The 17,582-nt window shown below is 33.8% G+C and overlaps 5 protein-coding genes across 5 annotated transcripts; all 5 read right to left on the minus strand.

Moving 5' to 3' along the window:
- On the minus strand, positions 1–1,315 carry LOC125203477 (putative receptor-like protein kinase At3g47110). Its single transcript, XM_048101830.1, has 2 exons — positions 620–1,315; positions 1–523 (listed from the first exon to the last, which is right to left on the minus strand). Exons 1-2 carry the CDS (start codon positions 927–929, stop codon positions 120–122), a joined length of 714 nt encoding a protein of 237 aa, XP_047957787.1. The 5' UTR covers positions 930–1,315; the 3' UTR covers positions 1–119.
- LOC125206646 (putative receptor-like protein kinase At3g47110) lies at positions 980–3,193 on the minus strand. Its single transcript, XM_048105887.1, has 3 exons — positions 2,992–3,193; positions 1,873–2,604; positions 980–1,803 (listed from the first exon to the last, which is right to left on the minus strand). Exons 1-3 carry the CDS (start codon positions 3,191–3,193, stop codon positions 980–982), a joined length of 1,758 nt encoding a protein of 585 aa, XP_047961844.1.
- A 1,009-nt stretch (positions 3,194–4,202) lies between these two features.
- LOC125203383 (probable LRR receptor-like serine/threonine-protein kinase At3g47570) lies at positions 4,203–5,904 on the minus strand. The gene is made up of 2 exons (XM_048101716.1): positions 5,148–5,904; positions 4,203–4,491 (listed from the first exon to the last, which is right to left on the minus strand). The coding sequence occupies exons 1-2, from the start codon at positions 5,902–5,904 to the stop codon at positions 4,421–4,423; spliced, it is 828 nt and encodes a 275-aa protein (XP_047957673.1). The 3' UTR covers positions 4,203–4,420.
- A 4,258-nt stretch (positions 5,905–10,162) lies between these two features.
- On the minus strand, positions 10,163–11,097 carry LOC125206647 (probable leucine-rich repeat receptor-like protein kinase At1g35710). The gene is made up of 2 exons (XM_048105888.1): positions 10,703–11,097; positions 10,163–10,595 (listed from the first exon to the last, which is right to left on the minus strand). The coding sequence occupies exons 1-2, from the start codon at positions 11,095–11,097 to the stop codon at positions 10,163–10,165; spliced, it is 828 nt and encodes a 275-aa protein (XP_047961845.1).
- Positions 11,098–11,108: 11 nt separating this feature from the next.
- Positions 11,109–17,121, minus strand: LOC125206648 (LRR receptor-like serine/threonine-protein kinase FLS2). Its single transcript, XM_048105890.1, has 4 exons — positions 17,006–17,121; positions 15,085–15,569; positions 14,712–14,858; positions 11,109–11,623 (listed from the first exon to the last, which is right to left on the minus strand). The coding sequence occupies exons 1-4, from the start codon at positions 17,119–17,121 to the stop codon at positions 11,109–11,111; spliced, it is 1,263 nt and encodes a 420-aa protein (XP_047961847.1).
- Between the last annotated feature and the right edge of the window lie 461 nt (positions 17,122–17,582).

The raw sequence follows: 17,582 nt of genomic DNA on the forward strand, positions 1-17,582 counted from the left end.
GCATTTATTATACCCTAGATGGGCGGGTCGTTACAATATTGTTCCACAAGAATTATACATATTACTCAATGTAGAAATACCAGAATGGATAAGATATACTCTATGCTATAATACAAGAATCAAACCCCATGATTGCGAGTAGTAACAGGAAAGTCATATCGTGGCCGACACCTTTCTGTACCGGCTGCAAATGCTTCATAGATCTTGTGCAAAGCAGATAATGCTTCAATCATGTTGATTCTTTCATCTGCTGAAACAGCTAAACATTTCATTGCCAATTCAAAAATTGACGACAAACATTGCACCTTTGCAGAAAAATGTTTATCTTCCATTGGTAATAGGGCAGGCGCCACTATTTGAGTTGTTGCATTTTGTTCTAATGCTTCCCTTACCCACTCTTTTAAACTCCTTTCTTCACCGAACATATCATCTGTCGGCCTCTTCCCAGTAAACATCTCTAGCAGCATTACCCCAAAACTGAATACATCACCTTTTGTTGACACTTTGCCTTCCATTCCAAACTCTTATTGTATCACATGCATTTAGTAATTTGTTAGGGTTAGGAAAAACATTAATAGATGATGAAATTGAAGTTTGAAAAATTAGCATCATGTTTCACCTGGTGCTGCGTAACCAATGGTCGCCACTGTTTGTGTTTGGATGAAAACTTCCCCTCCATCAAAAAGCATGGAAATACCAAAATCAGCAAGATGAGCAGTCATGTCTTCATTAAGCAACACATTGCTTGGCTTTATATCACAATGAACAACTGGAAATGTGTAGCCATGGTGAAGATATTCCAAGGCTGCTGCAACATCTATTGCAATCTTCAACCTCCGTGTAAGATCCAAACCGTGGATGTTGGAATGTAACCATTTCGCCAAGCTCCCATTTGGCATGTATGTGAGAATCAACGCTTTAAACTCCATATTAGAACAACATCCAATAACTCGAGCTAAGTTTCTGTGTCGAATGCTACTCAATATAGTAGCTTCAAATTAAAGCTCCTTAATGCCTCTTGCAGTCCCATGTTGAACACTTTTACTGCAACTTTCAACCCATCTGAAAGTGTTGCTTCGAATACAGAACCAAAACTACCTCTTCCAAGTAGGTTGGTTTCACTAAATGAACTTGTTCCCCGTTCAAGTTCAATGTAAGAAATTCTTCTGCACTCAAACGTTGGTGGTGAAATATCAGTGGAGAGAGCTATTTTTTTCTTTTTACGCATCCAGATGAGAACAAGCGTCACAATCACCACGATGACTGCTAAAATCACTAATGACACCATAAGTTTCTTTAACCATGATCTATGATGATTTTCTGGGCAGGGTGGAACTTGAAATGTTTTTGGACCACAAAGAGCTAAGTTGTGGGAAAAGGATAGAGCACTGAAGTTACGAAAACAACCACCATCTGGAATTTTCCCCTCCAATTTGTTGTCGGAGACATTAAAATTTTCAAGTAAGCGGAGGTTTTCTAAGGACAGAGGTATTGATCCAGTGAGATTATTGCAAGAAAAATCCAACGTAATCAAATCCTTAACCCTTCCCAATGATTGAGGAATGGATCCACTAAACAAATTATTTGATAAGTTAAGAAATGTTAGCATTTGGCAACCATCAATCGAGCTGGGAATATCATCTGAAAATTGATTGGATGACAAATCCAAAGAGTTTATCAACTTTAAATTTCCAAGCTGAGATGACAATTTACCGCTCAAACGATTAAAGGGCAAGCTCAAAGTCAAAAGGTCTGTGAGATTCCACAAGCTAGGAGGAATGGTTGAATTCAATTTGTTAGAGCCTAAGTCAATGACTCTCAAAGATTTAAAATCACCCAATCATTCAGGTATCGGACCCACAAGCATGTTACCAGCAAGGCTCAACTCCCCCAAATGATTCATTTGGCAAAGTTGGTTAGGGATAGACCCTACCAATTGATTGCCACCAAGATATAGTCTTTGGAGTTGCTTCAGTTTCCCAATTGTTGGTGGAATGAGCCCACGCAACTGATTCATAGCCAAATCTATTAATAGTAAACTGCCTAAGTTTCCTATTTGAAAGGGAATGACACTCATGATGTTGCAGTTTGATGCATCAAAATTCTCAAGAGATGAGGAAAAATTCCCAAGTGAAGCGGGTAGGATGCCATTCAGTGGATTGCCTGACACTTCTAAGTACCGCAAATGCCGACAATTACTCAATGAAGAGAGAAATCTCAATTCAAGAGTTGGGAATTCTGCTCCACTCAAATTATTGTTTGACAAAAGAAGTGCTTCTAGAAACTTCAAATTACCAAAATAGGGTATATATCCGCTAAATGAGTTTTCAGAAATCTCCAAGAAGCTTAGTTTAGAAGCATTGGTCATGGAGCTTGGAATTGGGCCACTAAGTTTGTTATTAGCCAATAGAAGCATTTGAAAATCGACAAGTGAATTCCCTAAATCTGAAGGAAGAGCACCTGAGAAATCATTGTTTGAAGCTCCTACGGTTAACAATGTCGATATGTTGAATATGGAAGAAGGGATGGATCCATATAACGAATTGTTGAACAAATTCAGATATTGGAGTTTTGGTAGATTGCCAATCTCTTGTGGCAGTTCACCTGCCATATGCAGACATAAATAATGTGAAGAAATCAGTAAAGGTCAATTTTGGTTTTAAACACATGACAATTTTGGTTTAAAATATTCACTTTTTGAAAAATATGTTAATAATAAATGAAATCCTCATCGGAGTAGTCCTCTTTTACGGTTCCATAAAAAAACTAACGGTCATGCCACTTAGCAATTAGCGTTGACCATTAGTTTTTTTAAGGAACAGTAAATAAAAGGACTACTTTGACTACTCTGACAACATCTTCATTTGTTATGGACCAATTTCTTAAAAGTGAATGTTTTAAGCCAAATTCGTATTTTAATCATATGTTTATAACCAAAATTGACATTTACTCAATCATAAACAATAGTACGAAAGGACATATCTAGTATACCGGTTAAGTGATTGTAGGACAACTCCACTCCTAGAAGCGTGCTCACATTTCCAATTGCAGAAGGGATGTTGCCTCCGAAATTGTTGTACGCTAATCCCAACATCTCAAGATGTTTGCATTTCCAAATATTTGGTGGAATATTCCCTTCAAGTAGATTCTTGGAGAGGTCAAGTTCTTTGATGTAAGGCATATTGCTACACATGTCACTTACGGCCCAACCTAAAATTGTTTTTACTCAAAATATTAGTGCATTGGTTTACAAAAAATGTGTCACGTAAAGATATCTTGAAAAATAAGTACTCCTTAAGTTTTATATAAATAGAGTCATTTAACTATTTTAGCAAGTTTCAAACTAATTGAGTCATTTTTATTTTTGGCAAAAAATAATCAATTCTTTTACTTTATTCTCAATTCATCACTTTTACTTTATTTACCATTCACTTGACACGCTATTCTTAATCTTAGTGCCGAAAAGAAACGCCTCCATTAACAAGGAACGAAGGAAATAAATTGTGGACTGTATAAATTGTCAAAAACTTTTTGCGCAGAACTTTATTATTCAATATTTTTGAATAAATTGTGGACTGTATTTGATTTTGCGCAGATATTAATTGGGCTAATACATTTAATACTGGAGAGAGTTTATAGGTTAGTGTTGATAAATACTCCCCTATAACAATTTCTCTATGCAAAATACTAATTGTAGCAAAAAACCCAATTCTATCAATGATGATCAATTTCATGCAAATATACTATTTTGTCCTAAACGGAATTGTAAAAAAATGAAAATGAAAACATAATCGAAAGCTCTAAAAAATTGAAAATTAAAACTAACCCTCCAATCTATAATACACTCCTCTATCCTTTACAACTATGAAATATTTATATTTTAGTCTATCCCTTAAAATTAAAATTATTAATATTCTATTTGAAATTAAAGTCCTTTTTTATCTTTAATGAGGTGGAGTCCCCTATCCACTAATTATATATCAATTGTATATTAAAACTAGTACTCTCGCAAAAACTCATATTTTTAAAAAACAAATGAAATACTCCATATATTATGCATATGCAATAGTTTTTACTAATATAATAAGTTATAGTAGTAGATAAAAGAATAATATCATTCAAAGTTCATTATAACAATTTCATGAATTCTAAAACATGCCTAAAATGAACAAAGCGTATTTTTAACTAATAGACCACACATATATAAATTTAGGACTCATATTTTACTAACTCCATATGTAGATTAGGAATACATTTGCAACTATTTTGGGATTGACATAAAACTTGTTATTATTAAGAAATAAATACTCAAGCTTCGGTAGATTGTGGAAAATTGGTACACTTCCAGACAACCTATTGTCAGCTAAGCCCAAGTATGCCAAAGTAGAAATATTGAAGATTGGAGATGGAATATTTCCCGTTAGAGAGAAGCACTGTCAATACTTAACATCTCTAGTCTTGAAAGTTTTCCTAATTCCGCTGGAATTCCACCTGGAATATTATAATAAACAATCATATGCGCATAAGCTTTTGTGGTGTGTAGATCATGATCAATTCTGTAAGCAAATACTCCCCCGTCCCCTATTACTTATCAACTTTTGCCATATTTGTCCCTTATTAATTATTCACTTTTACTTTTTACCATAAATGGTAAGTGAGTCTCACATTTCACTCACATTTTATTTATATAACTAAGAGTAAAAGTCAATTTTAGTACTAAATAAGACCAATACGAATTTAACCCAAAACATTCACTTTTTGAAAAACGAGTCCATAACAAATGAAAATGTCGCTAAAGTAGTTCTTTTTTTGACGGTTCCGTCAAAAACTAACGGTCAACGCTAATTGCACAGTGGCATGACTGTTAGTTTTTTTACGGAACCGTCAAAAAAAGGACCACTCTGACAAGGGTTTTATTTGTTATGAACCTGTTTTTTAAAAAATGAATGTTTTGGACCAAATTCGTTTTTTAGTCATATTTTTACGATCAAAATTGACCTTTACTCTTAAACTAATATACAAAAGTGGAACCCATATTCCACTAATTTTTTCAACTCACTTTGCTTTACATTTTTAAAAACTCGTGCTAGAACCACAATGGACAATTAATGACAGACGGAGGGAGTATAAGAGTAAAAAAAGTGTACCTTGAAAACTACTGTATGCCAAGTACAAATATTTAAGATAGCTCAATCTCCCAATTTCTGGTGGGATGTTGCCACTGAAATTGTTGAAGGCTAACTCCAAGGTCTCAAGTTGTGTGCATTTCCATATATTTGTTGGAATTTGCCCTTCAAGTTGGTTAAGAGCGAGTGACAATATTTCGACGTTGGGAATATTGTTGCACATATCATTTGGTAGCCAACCTGTAAGACTATTATTTCTTATTCTAATATCTCTAAGGGAAGATATGTTGAAAATAGCATGTGGTATGGACCCACTAAGCTTATTAGTGTACATATGGAGTTCCTCTAGTTGAGGTAAACTACCCAACCATGTTGGTATTTCTCCGGTGAACGAATTCACTCCCACATTCATCACCTTCAAACGACGCAGTTTAGAGAGCTCAAAGGGTAAGAAACCATTGAAATTGTTGGAGCTGATGTCCAAATATCTTAGAAACGTTAGGTTTCCGAGATGTGGAGCAACAGTTCCAGCAAGGTCGTAGCCAGAGAGACTGAGAGCAGTGACACGGCGGTGTTTGAGGCCACACAACACACCAATCCAATTACAAATTGATGTGTCTTGCGACCAATTGGTGCTCAAGATAGCATAAGGGTCGGAAGTGATGGACTTTTTGAAGGAAATAAGTGCATGCTTATCTGTGGTGATAGAATATAAGGAGAGGGCAAAGCTATTTAGTAACAAGAATGAAAGAGCAAAAGAAAAGATAGATGCCTCCATTATTACTAAGTTGCTACTTGTTCAATTGGGTTGCGCTCTTTATGTACACACCAATATAATTGGTGCAAATTGAATATACTTGGCTCTTGTAACCTCACAAGACTTGGTCAACTCAATTCCTTATCCACAAAAATTTTCCATAAGTATTATGTGAAGGATACTTTGTTTGTTACTTTAGCTACAAGACATGGAGTAAGTTAAATAACAAATGAAGACAATTTACACTTGGTTGGATTGAACGCTTGGTATAATTACCAAATGAAAAATTTATATGTTCGACTAGCTATGTGAACCAGGTCAATAATAGGGGTTTATTGATAATAAATTATGACAGATCTTGAACATGATTGCTATAGCTACAACATGATATTCATGTAATATTGAAATTTATACTATCTCCGTTCATGAAAATTAATTTTTGTAGTGGATGACCTAGATTTTAATATGAAATTGGTGTAATAGGAGAGATAGTCTCACCTCAGTAGAGAGAAAATACTTACTGAAACTAAATAGAGAATAGTTTTAACGAACAATCAGAACCTTTTTTTTAAAAAGGCCATTTCTCGTATACCGTGTTAGACGTCGTCAACTCAACTTGTCACACTTCTATTTTTTGTTGGAAAATAATAAAAAAAAATTCTACCAAATAATAGAACACTACTACTCTTTTATTGCTATAATATGTGTGGTGTAAATCGATTATTTCACATATATAAAGACAAACAGATTGCCTTTTATTATTTTGGCATTGAATATAAAAATGAATACTTAAAATGAATTGAGTCTTTCCAATAAGAATAAGTCTCAAGATATGGACAAAGATATTTTATAAAAGAACAAATCCAAAAAAACAGCTTTAATTTCCTATATATCAACACACCCTAATTATTTATAACGATAAATTTCAGCATCTAAAAACTTTTCTACTTGTGACGTTTTTTCTATTTAAAATCATGCAAATAGTAACTCTGTGTAACTATATCTACTCAAATGAGGTTGTCATCAACTCAAGCCTTGGAACATTCGATTTTATGTTAAAACTTGAAAAGATATATATCACATAGTTTTATTGCAAATATATGCTGTGTGTTTAAGTTTTACGAAAAGCACAACTAAATTTGTAAGACACCAAATTATATTGATGAATCTAATAGTAATTTCTTGAGGCAATAAGTTTCAGCATCCAAATTAATTGTGTTTGCTCCCATTACATGCTACCTATGTAAAAATATGCTATCAATAGTTTTGTGTCACTATCATGATTTAGATTGTATGAAATTTTAACAAATTGACTTTGGAAAAAAACAATTATATTTCTCGACTGTGAATATGTGATTACTATATACATCACGTGATCGACGGGGCAACTGAGGCTGGGTCGTCGTCAACAAGTCTTCATATATTTGTTTATATGTTAAAATATAAAGAAATCTATCAAATAGTTTCATTAATCAATGCAATTGTGAATTATGTGTGGTGTAAATTAATTTGAGCTATATAAGTATAATATAAGGATCGTTACTTTTTTATTGTTAGAGTCCATATAAATATCGAACATATAAAATATTGAATAAAAAATTACGTAAAATTTAAAATTTTAATGAAGTGTTCCAACACAAGCTGATGGGTTTGGTGAAGAAGTTAAATTTGTTCGGTTATGTAAAAAAAAAATAATCTCAGCATCTCACACTGTTTCTTTTTTATTCTGTCTCATAAAATTATGCATTTATTAATTTTGGAAACTATTTTCTCTCTAATAAGGTGAAATCTATTATCCACTAACAATATTTAATTATTTTCCTTTCTATCTCTCTCACTTTATTAATTGTACATTAAAATACGTGTCTAACCAAAAGAGTACTCTGGACGTGTTTGATAAGTTAATAATACCAAGATAGAGAATTATATGTGGACATTCCTAATTATTTGATATCATAGTTAAACTTAACTCAAAGCCCAATATAAGACAAGGTCCTTATCCAATCTTACCAAAATTATAACTTTAACCATGTTTATGTAACCCACCAATTTGTCAAGTTAAGCTATGTTATATAATATACTATACAGATTTAGATAATTTCTTTTCAATCAAACAACAACGAAAAAAAATAATATATTTGCATATCTTGACATGAAGCTCGTATTTCTTATCTTGTTTTACATATCTTCTCATGTCCCATCTTTTTTTATCAAACGAGTTCTTATGGGATAGAGGGAGTAAACTAATTATCACTAATGAGAAAAACACCTTGTTCGGACAATCGGTATGTTTTTTGGACATAATGAAATTTCGAGACAAAACATTATTACATACTCTTTCCGTTCCATAGTAATAGAGTCATTTCCCTTTTTTGTAAAAATCAACATATTTTTCCACACCTACTTTAGTCTCTCTTACTTTTTTTCTATATTAATCTCTCTACCATTTTCATTTTCCACTTTATTCTCTCTTTATTTAACTCACCCTAGCACAATTTTTCTTAATCTCCATACCAAAAAGAAATGCCTCAATTACTACGGAACGGTCTTAACTAACACACAAAAAGTAAAAATATCTACAGTCGAATTATTTTATTAAAAATTTCATTGGGCTTGCAATTCATTCCAAACTAACACTAAACTGCAAAGCTTCAATTTAGTTTTGGGCTTGGCCCAATATATATTTATATTGGGATTTAGAAGCAGTCGAGTTTCAAAGGCCCAATATTTTTTCTTTACGTTAATTTATGGTTCTATTTTTAATTTTTTGTTTCAATTCCAAAAGATCCTTAAAAATCTGGACTTTCGGCCATCGGTACTATAACAAAGTGAAATTCCATATACTGTGGTGTATCGGAAATATTAATATAGCATATCATGAAAATGAAAGTATATATAATTTTCGGTACGCCACGTTGTATGCTGATACTGATAATATAACTAATACGGAGTATACAGTTATGGGGGCATGTTTCCAAATATATATAATGATAATAAAAGTTTCAACATATACACTTTCTATGCTATATCGCCTTTAAACAAGGTTTCTCATTATCTATCAATTTTGGAACTATTTTATGGGTCTGGAATTGGGACGGAGTAATATTTATATCTATTTAGGTTCATATATATTCAACAACATAATACAATACCAGCCAACAAAACATTTATAGCTATATTGTTCCACGAGCATTATACATATTATTCAATATAGGAATACCAGAATGGATAAGATATACTCTATTCTATAATACAAGAATCAAACCCCATAATTGCGAGTAGTAACCGGGAAGGCATATCGTGGCCGACGCCTTTCTGTACAGGCTGCAAATGCTGCATAGATCTTGTGCAAAGCAGTTGTTGCTTCAATCATGTTGATTCTTTCATCTGCTGAAACGGCTGAACATTTCATTGCCAATTCAAATATTGACAACAAACATTGCACCTTTGCTGAAAAATGTTGATCTTCAATAGTTAACAGAGCAGGCGCCACTATTTCAATTGTTGCATTTTGCTCTAATGCTTCACTTACCCACTCTCTTAAACTTCTTTCTTCACCGAACATATCATCTGTCGGCTTTTTCCCTGTAAACATCTCTAGCAGCATTACCCCAAAACTGAATACATCGCCTTTTGTTGACACTTTGCCTTCCATTCCAAACTCTTATTGTATCACATGCATTTAGTAATTTGTCAGGGTTAGGAAAAATATTTAGATATGATGAAAGTGAAGTTGGACAAATTAGCATAATGTATCACCTGGTGCTGCGTAACCGATGGTTGCCACTGTTTGTGTTTGTATGAAAACTTCCCCTCCATCAAAAAGCTTGGAAATACCAAAATCAGCAAGATGAGCAGTCATGTCTTGATCAAGCAACACATTGCTTGGCTTTATATCACAATGAACGACGGGGAATGTATGGCCATGGTGAAGATATTCCAACGCTGCTGCAACATCTATTGCTATTTTCAATCTTTGTATGAGATCCAAACCATACGTATCAGAATGTAACCATTTCGCCAAGCTCCCATTTGGCATGTATGTGAGAATCAACGCTTTAAACTCCATATTAGAACAACATCCAATAACTCGAACTAAGTTTCTGTGTCCAATGCTGCTCAATATAGTAGTTTCAACATCGAAGCTCCTTAATGCATTTTGCAGTTCCAAGTTAAACACTTTTACTGCAACTTTCAACCCATCTGAAAGTGTTGCTTCAAATACAGAACCAAAACTACCTCTTCCAAGTAGGCTGGTTTCACTAAATGAACTTGTTCCTCATTCAAGTTCAATGTAAGAAATTCTTCTGCACTCAAGCGTTGGTAGTGAAATATCAGTGGAGAGAGCTATTTTTTTCTTCTTATGCATCCAGATGAGAACAAGCATCACAATCACCACAATGACCGCTAAAATCATCGATGACACCATAAGTTTCTTTAACCATGATCTATGATGATTTTCTGGGCAGGGTGGAAACTGGAATTTTCTTGGACTACAAAGAGCTAAGTTGTTAGAAAATGACGAAGCACTAAAGTTAGGAAACCGACCACCATCCGGAATTTTCCTCTCCAATTTGTTGTTGGAAACATTAAAATTTTCAGGCATGAGGAGATTTTCCAAGGACTTGGGTATTGATCCAGTGAGATTATTGCAAGAAAAATCCAATGTAATCAAATCCTTAACCTTTCCCAAGGATTGAGGAATGGAGCCACTAAACAAATTATTTGGTAAGTTAAGAAGTGTTAGAGATTGGCAACCATCAATTGAGCTGAGAATAACATAAGAAAATTGATTGGATGACAAATCCAAAGAGTTTACTTTAGATTTCCAAGCTGAGATGACAATTGACCGCTCAAATGATTTAATGACAAGCTCAAATCCAAGAGGTCAGTAAGATTCCAGAAGTTGGAAGGGATGGTTGAATTCAATTGGTTGGAATCTAAGAAAATCTTTCTCAAGGATTTAACATCACCCAAACATTCAGGTATTGGACCTACAAGCATGTTTCCATCAAGGCTCAACTCCCCCAAATGATTCATTTGGCAAAGGTCATTAGGGATAGAACCTATCAATTGATTGCCACTAAGATCTATTCTCTGCAGTTGTTTCATTTTCCCAATTGTTGGTGGAATTGGTCCACTAAGTTGATTCGCAGCCAAGTTTAGAGATAGCAAATTGCTTAAGTTTCCTAAATCTGCCGGAATGACACCCATGATATTGTTTCCTAAGGCAGAAAATCTCTCAAAAGACGAGAAAAATTCCCAAGTGAAGCTGGTAGGATGCCATTCAGTGGATTGTCTGTTACTTCTAAGTACCGCAAATGTCGACAATTACTCAACGACGAGAGAAATCTCAATTCATGAGTAGGGAATTCTGCTCCACTCAAATTATTGTTTGCTAGTATTAGACTATGTAGAAACTTCAAACTACCAAAATAGGGTATGGAGCCACTAAATGAGTTTCCATCCAACTCCAAGATGGTAATTTTAGAAGCATTGGTTAGAGAGCTTGGAATTGGGCCACTAAGTTTGTTATTAGACAACGTAAGCCTTTCAAAATCGACAAGCAAATTCCCCAAATCTGAAGGAAGAGCACCTGATATATCATTGTTTGGAGCATGAAATGCTACCAATGTCGATATGTTGAATATGGAAGATGGGATGGATCCATATAGCAAATTGTTGAACAAATTGAAATATTTGAGTTTTTGCAGAGTACCAATCTCTTGTGGCAGTTCACCTGCCATGTATATCGAAATAAAAAATGTGATGAAATCTTATAAAAGTAAAAAACGAACATATAGGAACTTTGTAAACGGCACGGGTTTCAATGCAAAATTTAAAGTACAAAAGAGGAGTAGAAAAGTAGTGGAATTAGTATTAGTCACTACAAAAAAAAAGGTAATTAGTGACGGAAATTAGACGCCACTGAAATTTCAAGAATTAATGACGGTTAAATGAATGAAAACGTCCGTCACTAATTGATAACAGAATATTCTGTCCCTAATCTGAACTTACCAAGGCAGCTGCATTTCATTTCCGTAATTGTAATATTAGTGACGAACGAATTTGTCACAAATATTTTTTAGACACAAAAATTTTAATGACAAGTACGTATCAGCATATCCGTCTTTAAAGTTCTTGTCTCTAAAAAATATTAGTGACGGATTCTCCGTCACTAAAATTACAATGACGGAAATGATGTTTAGCTGCTATTGTAGGATCAGATTAGTGACAGAATATTCTGTCACCAATTAGTGGACGTTTTTCATCCATTTATCCATAGTTAGTTCTTGAAATTTCGGTGGCCGTAACTAATTTCTATCACTAATTCCCCCTTTTTTTTTTGTAGTGAGTGCATTGTGGGCTCCATTTTAAGAAATTGAAAGTTTTTATTTTTAAGAAACGATTCAGAAAGGAAGTACCTTTCAAATGATTGTACGACAACTCCACTCCTAGAAGCATGCTCGCATTTCCAATTGAAGGAGGGATGTTGCCTCCGAAATTGTTGTACGCTAATCCAACGCCTCAATATGTTTGCATTTCCAAATATTTGGGGGAATATTCCCTTCAAGTAGATTCTTAGAGAGGTCAAGTTCTTTTATGTAAGGCATATTGCTGCACATGTGACTTACGGCCCAACCTAAATGTGTTTTTACCCAAAATATTAGTGCTTGGATTACTAAAAATGTCTCACATAAAGATATCTTAATACTTTCATTTAAACATGGAAAAATATCTATTTACTAAATAAAAACTTAAACTTAGGGGTGGGGAATTATACCAAAAAACTGGAATACCGGACTTACCGTACGAAAAAAATACCAAAAATTCCAATTTTTCGGTATACCATAGTTTTTGGTATGGTATGATACCGTACCGAAATATTCGGTACGATAACAATATTAGATTTCATATACCGCGGTATATAGTGGTATACCGAATCTTCGATATACCGGTATGTACCGTCATACCGAATCGTCGATATATACCGATACTTCGGTATATCGTGGTATACCGGTATACCGATTGATTATTATATATATAAACATACTATATATATGAATTTATGTTATTTATATATACTAAAATTTAAAAATAGAAGACTCTAGTATACAAAAAAATAGAATTGTTTTTTTTAATATTATGAGTATAATAGATTTTTTTTTCAGGTGTAACGGGTATAACGATATATCGTACGCCGTACGGTATACCGAAAACACGGTATGATAACAGTATCAAAAACTACCTTACCGAATTTCCGGTATACCGGTATATACCAAAAGGTTCGGTACGGTATCGATATGCGGTTTTGTCATACCGTAACTTTCAGTACGGTATACGGTATGACACTCGCGGTACGGGTCAAACTCTTAAATATTTGATACTCCATTTAAAATACACCTGTTAGATTTTGCGCCTTAGAATTATTAAAATATTAATTGGGCCAATTCATTTAAATCTGGAGAGAGATCTTAAAATATTAATTGGGCCAATTAATACTTTAAGAAAATATTGATATTTTAAGAATTGTAATGCATGAAACTGATTGGCCCAATCAAAATAGTATATTTCCATGAAACTGATTATCATTGACAGATTTTGGCCTAGTTAATATTTTAAGAAAATATTTGCGTGAAACTGATTATCATTAATATTATCGGGATAACAAAATCTCAATGATAATCAGTTTCATGCAAATATACTTCCTTAATGGAATTCTAAAAAATTGGAGGTATAAAAGTAAAACAAAATTTGAAGTTTAAAATATTGGAAATTAAAATTAACCTCAATTTTATTAATATAATAATTGACACAATTAAGTCTATTATAACAAATATTGTGAATTATAAAACATGCCTTAAAAATAACGAAATTATATTTTATTATAATTCTATACTCCCTCCAGAAAGTATAAATATTTGATTGTGAATATTTTAAAGTATAATTGGTAAATAAAAATACTAGTGTGATTATTAGTAGTGTAGTTAGGTTTCAAAAATGAGAAAGTTCGTTCTTTTCAATGATGAATTAAAAAGAAAATTAATAGTTCATATTTTAAGAGACGGGGGGACGTATTATATTTTAACAATTAAATTTTATAATCTTGAATAAATTATCAAAGCATGCTTAAATTATATCCTTCCGTCTTCTATGAGAAACTTTTGAAATAACACATGTTTTAATGCAAAATTGGTGAAGTAAGAGAGAGAGCTAGAAAGAAAAAAGTCTTTTAGTGGAAAATGGGTCCTTAGAGAGAAAGAAGTTTCCTCAAATGGAAAGTTTTCTATTTTTAAAAGACGGAGCATTGTACTCTCGCCATATTGCTATTTTGGGGTTTGTCCATATTTAAATATCTCATTTTTTACATTTATTATTTTTGATAAATAAACTAAACATCCCACTAATAGTTTATTATAAAATAAAAATAGTAAACTAAGACTCACATTTCATAACCTTAGCCATACGTGACAATATTATGGGATTGACGTACTTACCTCTCAACTTGTTATTATTAAGATATAATTCTCAAGTTTGGGTAGATTGTGAAAAGTTGGTATACTTCGTGATAAACTATTTTCAGCTAAGCTCAAGTATGCCAAGGAAGAAATGTTGAAGATTGAAGATGGAATATCTCCAGTTAGAGAAGCACCATCAATACTTAACACCTCTAGTCTAGAAAGATTTCCTAATTCTGCTGAAATTTTAAATAAACATAATAAGAAAACTTCTTTTGTGGTGTGTAGATCATGATTCAATCCTACATGTTAGAATATGTAGATTAGTGTTTTTATAAAACCACATATTAGAGTAAAAAGATGTTATACCTTGAAATCCATTAACGTACGCCAAGAACACCCTTGTAAGCATGCTCAATCTCCCAATTTCACGAGGAATGTTGCCACTGAAATTGTTGAAGGCTAACTCCAAGATCTCAAGCTGTGTGCATTTCCATATATTTGGTGGAATTTGCCCTTCAATTTGGTTATGAGCGAGTGACAATATTTTGATGTTGGGGATATTGTTGCATATACTCCCTCCGTCCCGCTTTAGCAGTCCCATTGACTTTTCTGCACTCGTTTTGTAAAAATGATAATAAATAGTTAAATTGAAGAAATAATAAAGTAAAAAAGAGAATAATGTAGAAAAGTCAATGGGACTGCTAAAGCGGGACGGAGGGAGTATTATTTGGGAGCCAACCTGTAAGGCTATTATTTCTTATTCTAATATCTCTGAGGGAAGATATGTTGAATATAGCATGTGGTATGGACCCACTGAGCTTATTAGTGTACATATGGAGTTCCTCTAGTTGAGGTAAACTGCCCAACCATGTTGGTATTTCTCCAGTGAACGAATTCACTCCCACATTCATCACCTTCAAACGATGCAGTTTAGATAGCTCAAAGGGTAAGAACCCCGCGAAACTATTGAAACTGATGTCCAAATATCTGAGAAACGTTAGGTTTCCGAGATGTGGAACAACAGTTCCAAAAAGGTCATAGCCAGAGAGATTGAGAGCTGTGACACGACGGTGTTTGAGGCCGCACGACACACCAATCCAATTACAAACTGTGTCTTGCGACCAATTAGTGTTCAAGAGAGCATAAGGGTCGGAAGTGATGGAGTTTTTGAAGGAAATAAGTGCATATTTATCAGTGATGATAGAATTAAAGGAGAGGGCAATGCTGTTTAGTAAAAAGAATGAAAGAGCAAAAGAAAAGATAGATGCATCCATTATTACTAAGTTGCTACTTGTTCAATTGGGTTGCGCTCTTTATATAGACACCAATATAATTGGTGCAAAATGAATATATTTAATTTGGCTCTTGTAACCTCACAAGACTTGGTCAAGTCAATTCCTTCTTACCACAAAAATTTTCCATTTCCAATAATCATGAGACGCATTAAGACTAGAATGATAAAAAAAGTCTGTCTAAAAGTTTATCTTTAAATATATTTAAAAGTCTTGGAATAGAAGTTTAGAAGTCTAACAAATTGGCACCAATTTGTGAGAGAAAAGAGAGGGATTGAATATATAATTGATATGTAGAAATTAGAATGCCATAAAACATGTGATAATCCTCTTACTAGTCCACTCCTCTAACAACGCCCTACGATATTATTGTCCTTATACTAAATTCAAGACTTCACTCTCTCTCATGTCTAAAGGGACTTATTTATAGGACTCTTAAAATACTAATTAGGAAATAAAGATAATTCAAAGATAAACTTCTAGACTTATACCCCTCCTTCCTAAAAAAAGGTAAAGGTATTTCAGATGAGGCCCAATTCATTAGAGAAAAAAAAGTTATTGGAGTATATATGTTAGTGGAGAACGAGGACCAATTTATTAGAGAAAAATAAGTTATCAAAAATAGAAATAAACTATTTTTATGGAACGCACCAAAATGAAATGTCTTTATTTTTATGGGTTGAAGAGAATAATATTTAAAGTTAAATTTATATTCCTCTAATATATAAAGATAAAATTTTGGATTTCAAGACTAATTTTAGCTTTCTAGCTACAATGTATGGAGTAAGTGGAGCAACAAATGAAAACAATTTCCGGACTATCATGATGTGTATACTATATTGTAGTGTTACTTAATCAACGGGAGAAAGATGGATTTAATTGTTATAACTTTAAATGTACGACGAGAAACAATTGTCTATGTACGACGGGGCAAATATGACTTGGTCAAATCTTAAAGTGGAGTTTTTTAGAGTGAATGGAGAGAGTAATTTGAGGCTACATACCTTATGCATGCCGCATGCGGAGTACTGAGGAAAATAAATAATTAAAATAAAGGTAAACTGCTTCTAAAATCGTGAACTTTCACAATAGTTTGGTATTTCCCGTAAACTTTAAAAGTTACATAAAAAATCATGAACTTTGCTCACGTGTGCCGATTTCCCGAGTCGGGTTTTCCGGCTAAGTAGAGTGTTGACGTGTATAAGTGTCTGACGTGGATGATGTTGTGGGCGCTGATCTATACAATTACATGGATTTAAATTTTAAATTTTAAATTTTTTAAATCATCACATACCATAAAAAAACCCCAAACCCCTAAGCTAACCAAACATCAGAAATTAAACATCAAATTTCTTCTGCTCAGCGAACATCTTAAGATTAATTTGAGAGCTTCCACCGTCGTCAACAGCCTCCCTCGCCAAATCCCTCCATTTCTTAGCGTTTTTCCTCATCTCCCTACTCTCATCTCCACCGTCCATCACCATCTCTAAGCACTGCACGGTCTCATCTGCCTCCACAATCTCCCCCTTCACAACCCTCACTCCACACCTCCATGAATCCTCCACCAGCTTCGCAATCGCCACCACCGGCACCCCCAACCGCCACGCTCTCCAGCGTCGAATTCCACCCACAGTGGCTCACGAAAGAGCCAACGCACATCAGGGAGGATGGTGATGATCTCCAAGCGATGATTTTCTCCCCTGAGCTGAATTGGCATCCGCCTGAGATCTCCCCGTCGTTTTACGTTTGCAAATTTTAGACATAATTAAGGGATATTTATTTAATTTAAGGGATGCAGCGAAAATTATTTTTTTTTTAATTTTTTTATTTACAAAACACAAAACGACGTAGTTTTGTGTTCCGGCTGCCTAGTCACGCTTCCGGCTGACACATAAGATAAGTTTATGCCAGAAAATTATCGGGTCGGGTCGTTTGGGAAATTTGC

The sequence above is a fragment of the Salvia hispanica genome, chromosome 2 (genome assembly GCF_023119035.1).
Source record: "Salvia hispanica cultivar TCC Black 2014 chromosome 2, UniMelb_Shisp_WGS_1.0, whole genome shotgun sequence".
Taxonomy (NCBI): Eukaryota; Viridiplantae; Streptophyta; class Magnoliopsida; order Lamiales; family Lamiaceae; genus Salvia; species Salvia hispanica.

What these genes read in the sequence shown, in the direction of transcription:
- LOC125203477 (XM_048101830.1), bottom strand. Translation starts at nt 929, where the DNA reads ATGGAGTTTAAAGCGTTGATTCTCACATACATGCCAAATGGGAGCTTG. An exon ending in CATTGGTTACGCAGCACCAG is followed by an intron (nt 524 to 619) that starts GTGAAACATGAT and finishes TGATACAATAAG; the next exon opens with AGTTTGGAATGGAAGGCAAA.
- LOC125206646 (XM_048105887.1), bottom strand. Translation starts at nt 3,193, where the DNA reads ATGTGTAGCAATATGCCTTACATCAAAGAACTTGACCTCTCCAAGAAT. An exon ending in GTCCTACAATCACTTAACCG is followed by an intron (nt 2,605 to 2,991) that starts GTATACTAGATA and finishes TGCATATGGCAG; the next exon opens with GTGAACTGCCACAAGAGATT. An exon ending in GGGGGAGTTGAGCCTTGCTG is followed by an intron (nt 1,804 to 1,872) that starts GTAACATGCTTG and finishes TCATTGACTTAG; the next exon opens with GCTCTAACAAATTGAATTCA.
- LOC125203383 (XM_048101716.1), bottom strand. Translation starts at nt 5,904, where the DNA reads ATGGAGGCATCTATCTTTTCTTTTGCTCTTTCATTCTTGTTACTAAAT. An exon ending in GGCATACAGTAGTTTTCAAG is followed by an intron (nt 4,492 to 5,147) that starts GTACACTTTTTT and finishes ATAATATTCCAG; the next exon opens with GTGGAATTCCAGCGGAATTA.
- LOC125206647 (XM_048105888.1), bottom strand. Translation starts at nt 11,097, where the DNA reads ATGGGTGTCATTCCGGCAGATTTAGGAAACTTAAGCAATTTGCTATCT. An exon ending in TCTCAGCTTGGAAATCTAAA is followed by an intron (nt 10,596 to 10,702) that starts GTAAACTCTTTG and finishes TAATTTGTTTAG; the next exon opens with TGGCTCCATTCCTCAATCCT.
- LOC125206648 (XM_048105890.1), bottom strand. Translation starts at nt 17,121, where the DNA reads ATGGTGATGGACGGTGGAGATGAGAGTAGGGAGATGAGGAAAAACGCT. An exon ending in TCTCAAATTAATCTTAAGAT is followed by an intron (nt 15,570 to 17,005) that starts GTTCGCTGAGCA and finishes TTTACTAAACAG; the next exon opens with CATTGCCCTCTCCTTTAATT. An exon ending in AAGAAATAATAGCCTTACAG is followed by an intron (nt 14,859 to 15,084) that starts GTTGGCTCCCAA and finishes ACCAAATTGAAG; the next exon opens with GGCAAATTCCACCAAATATA.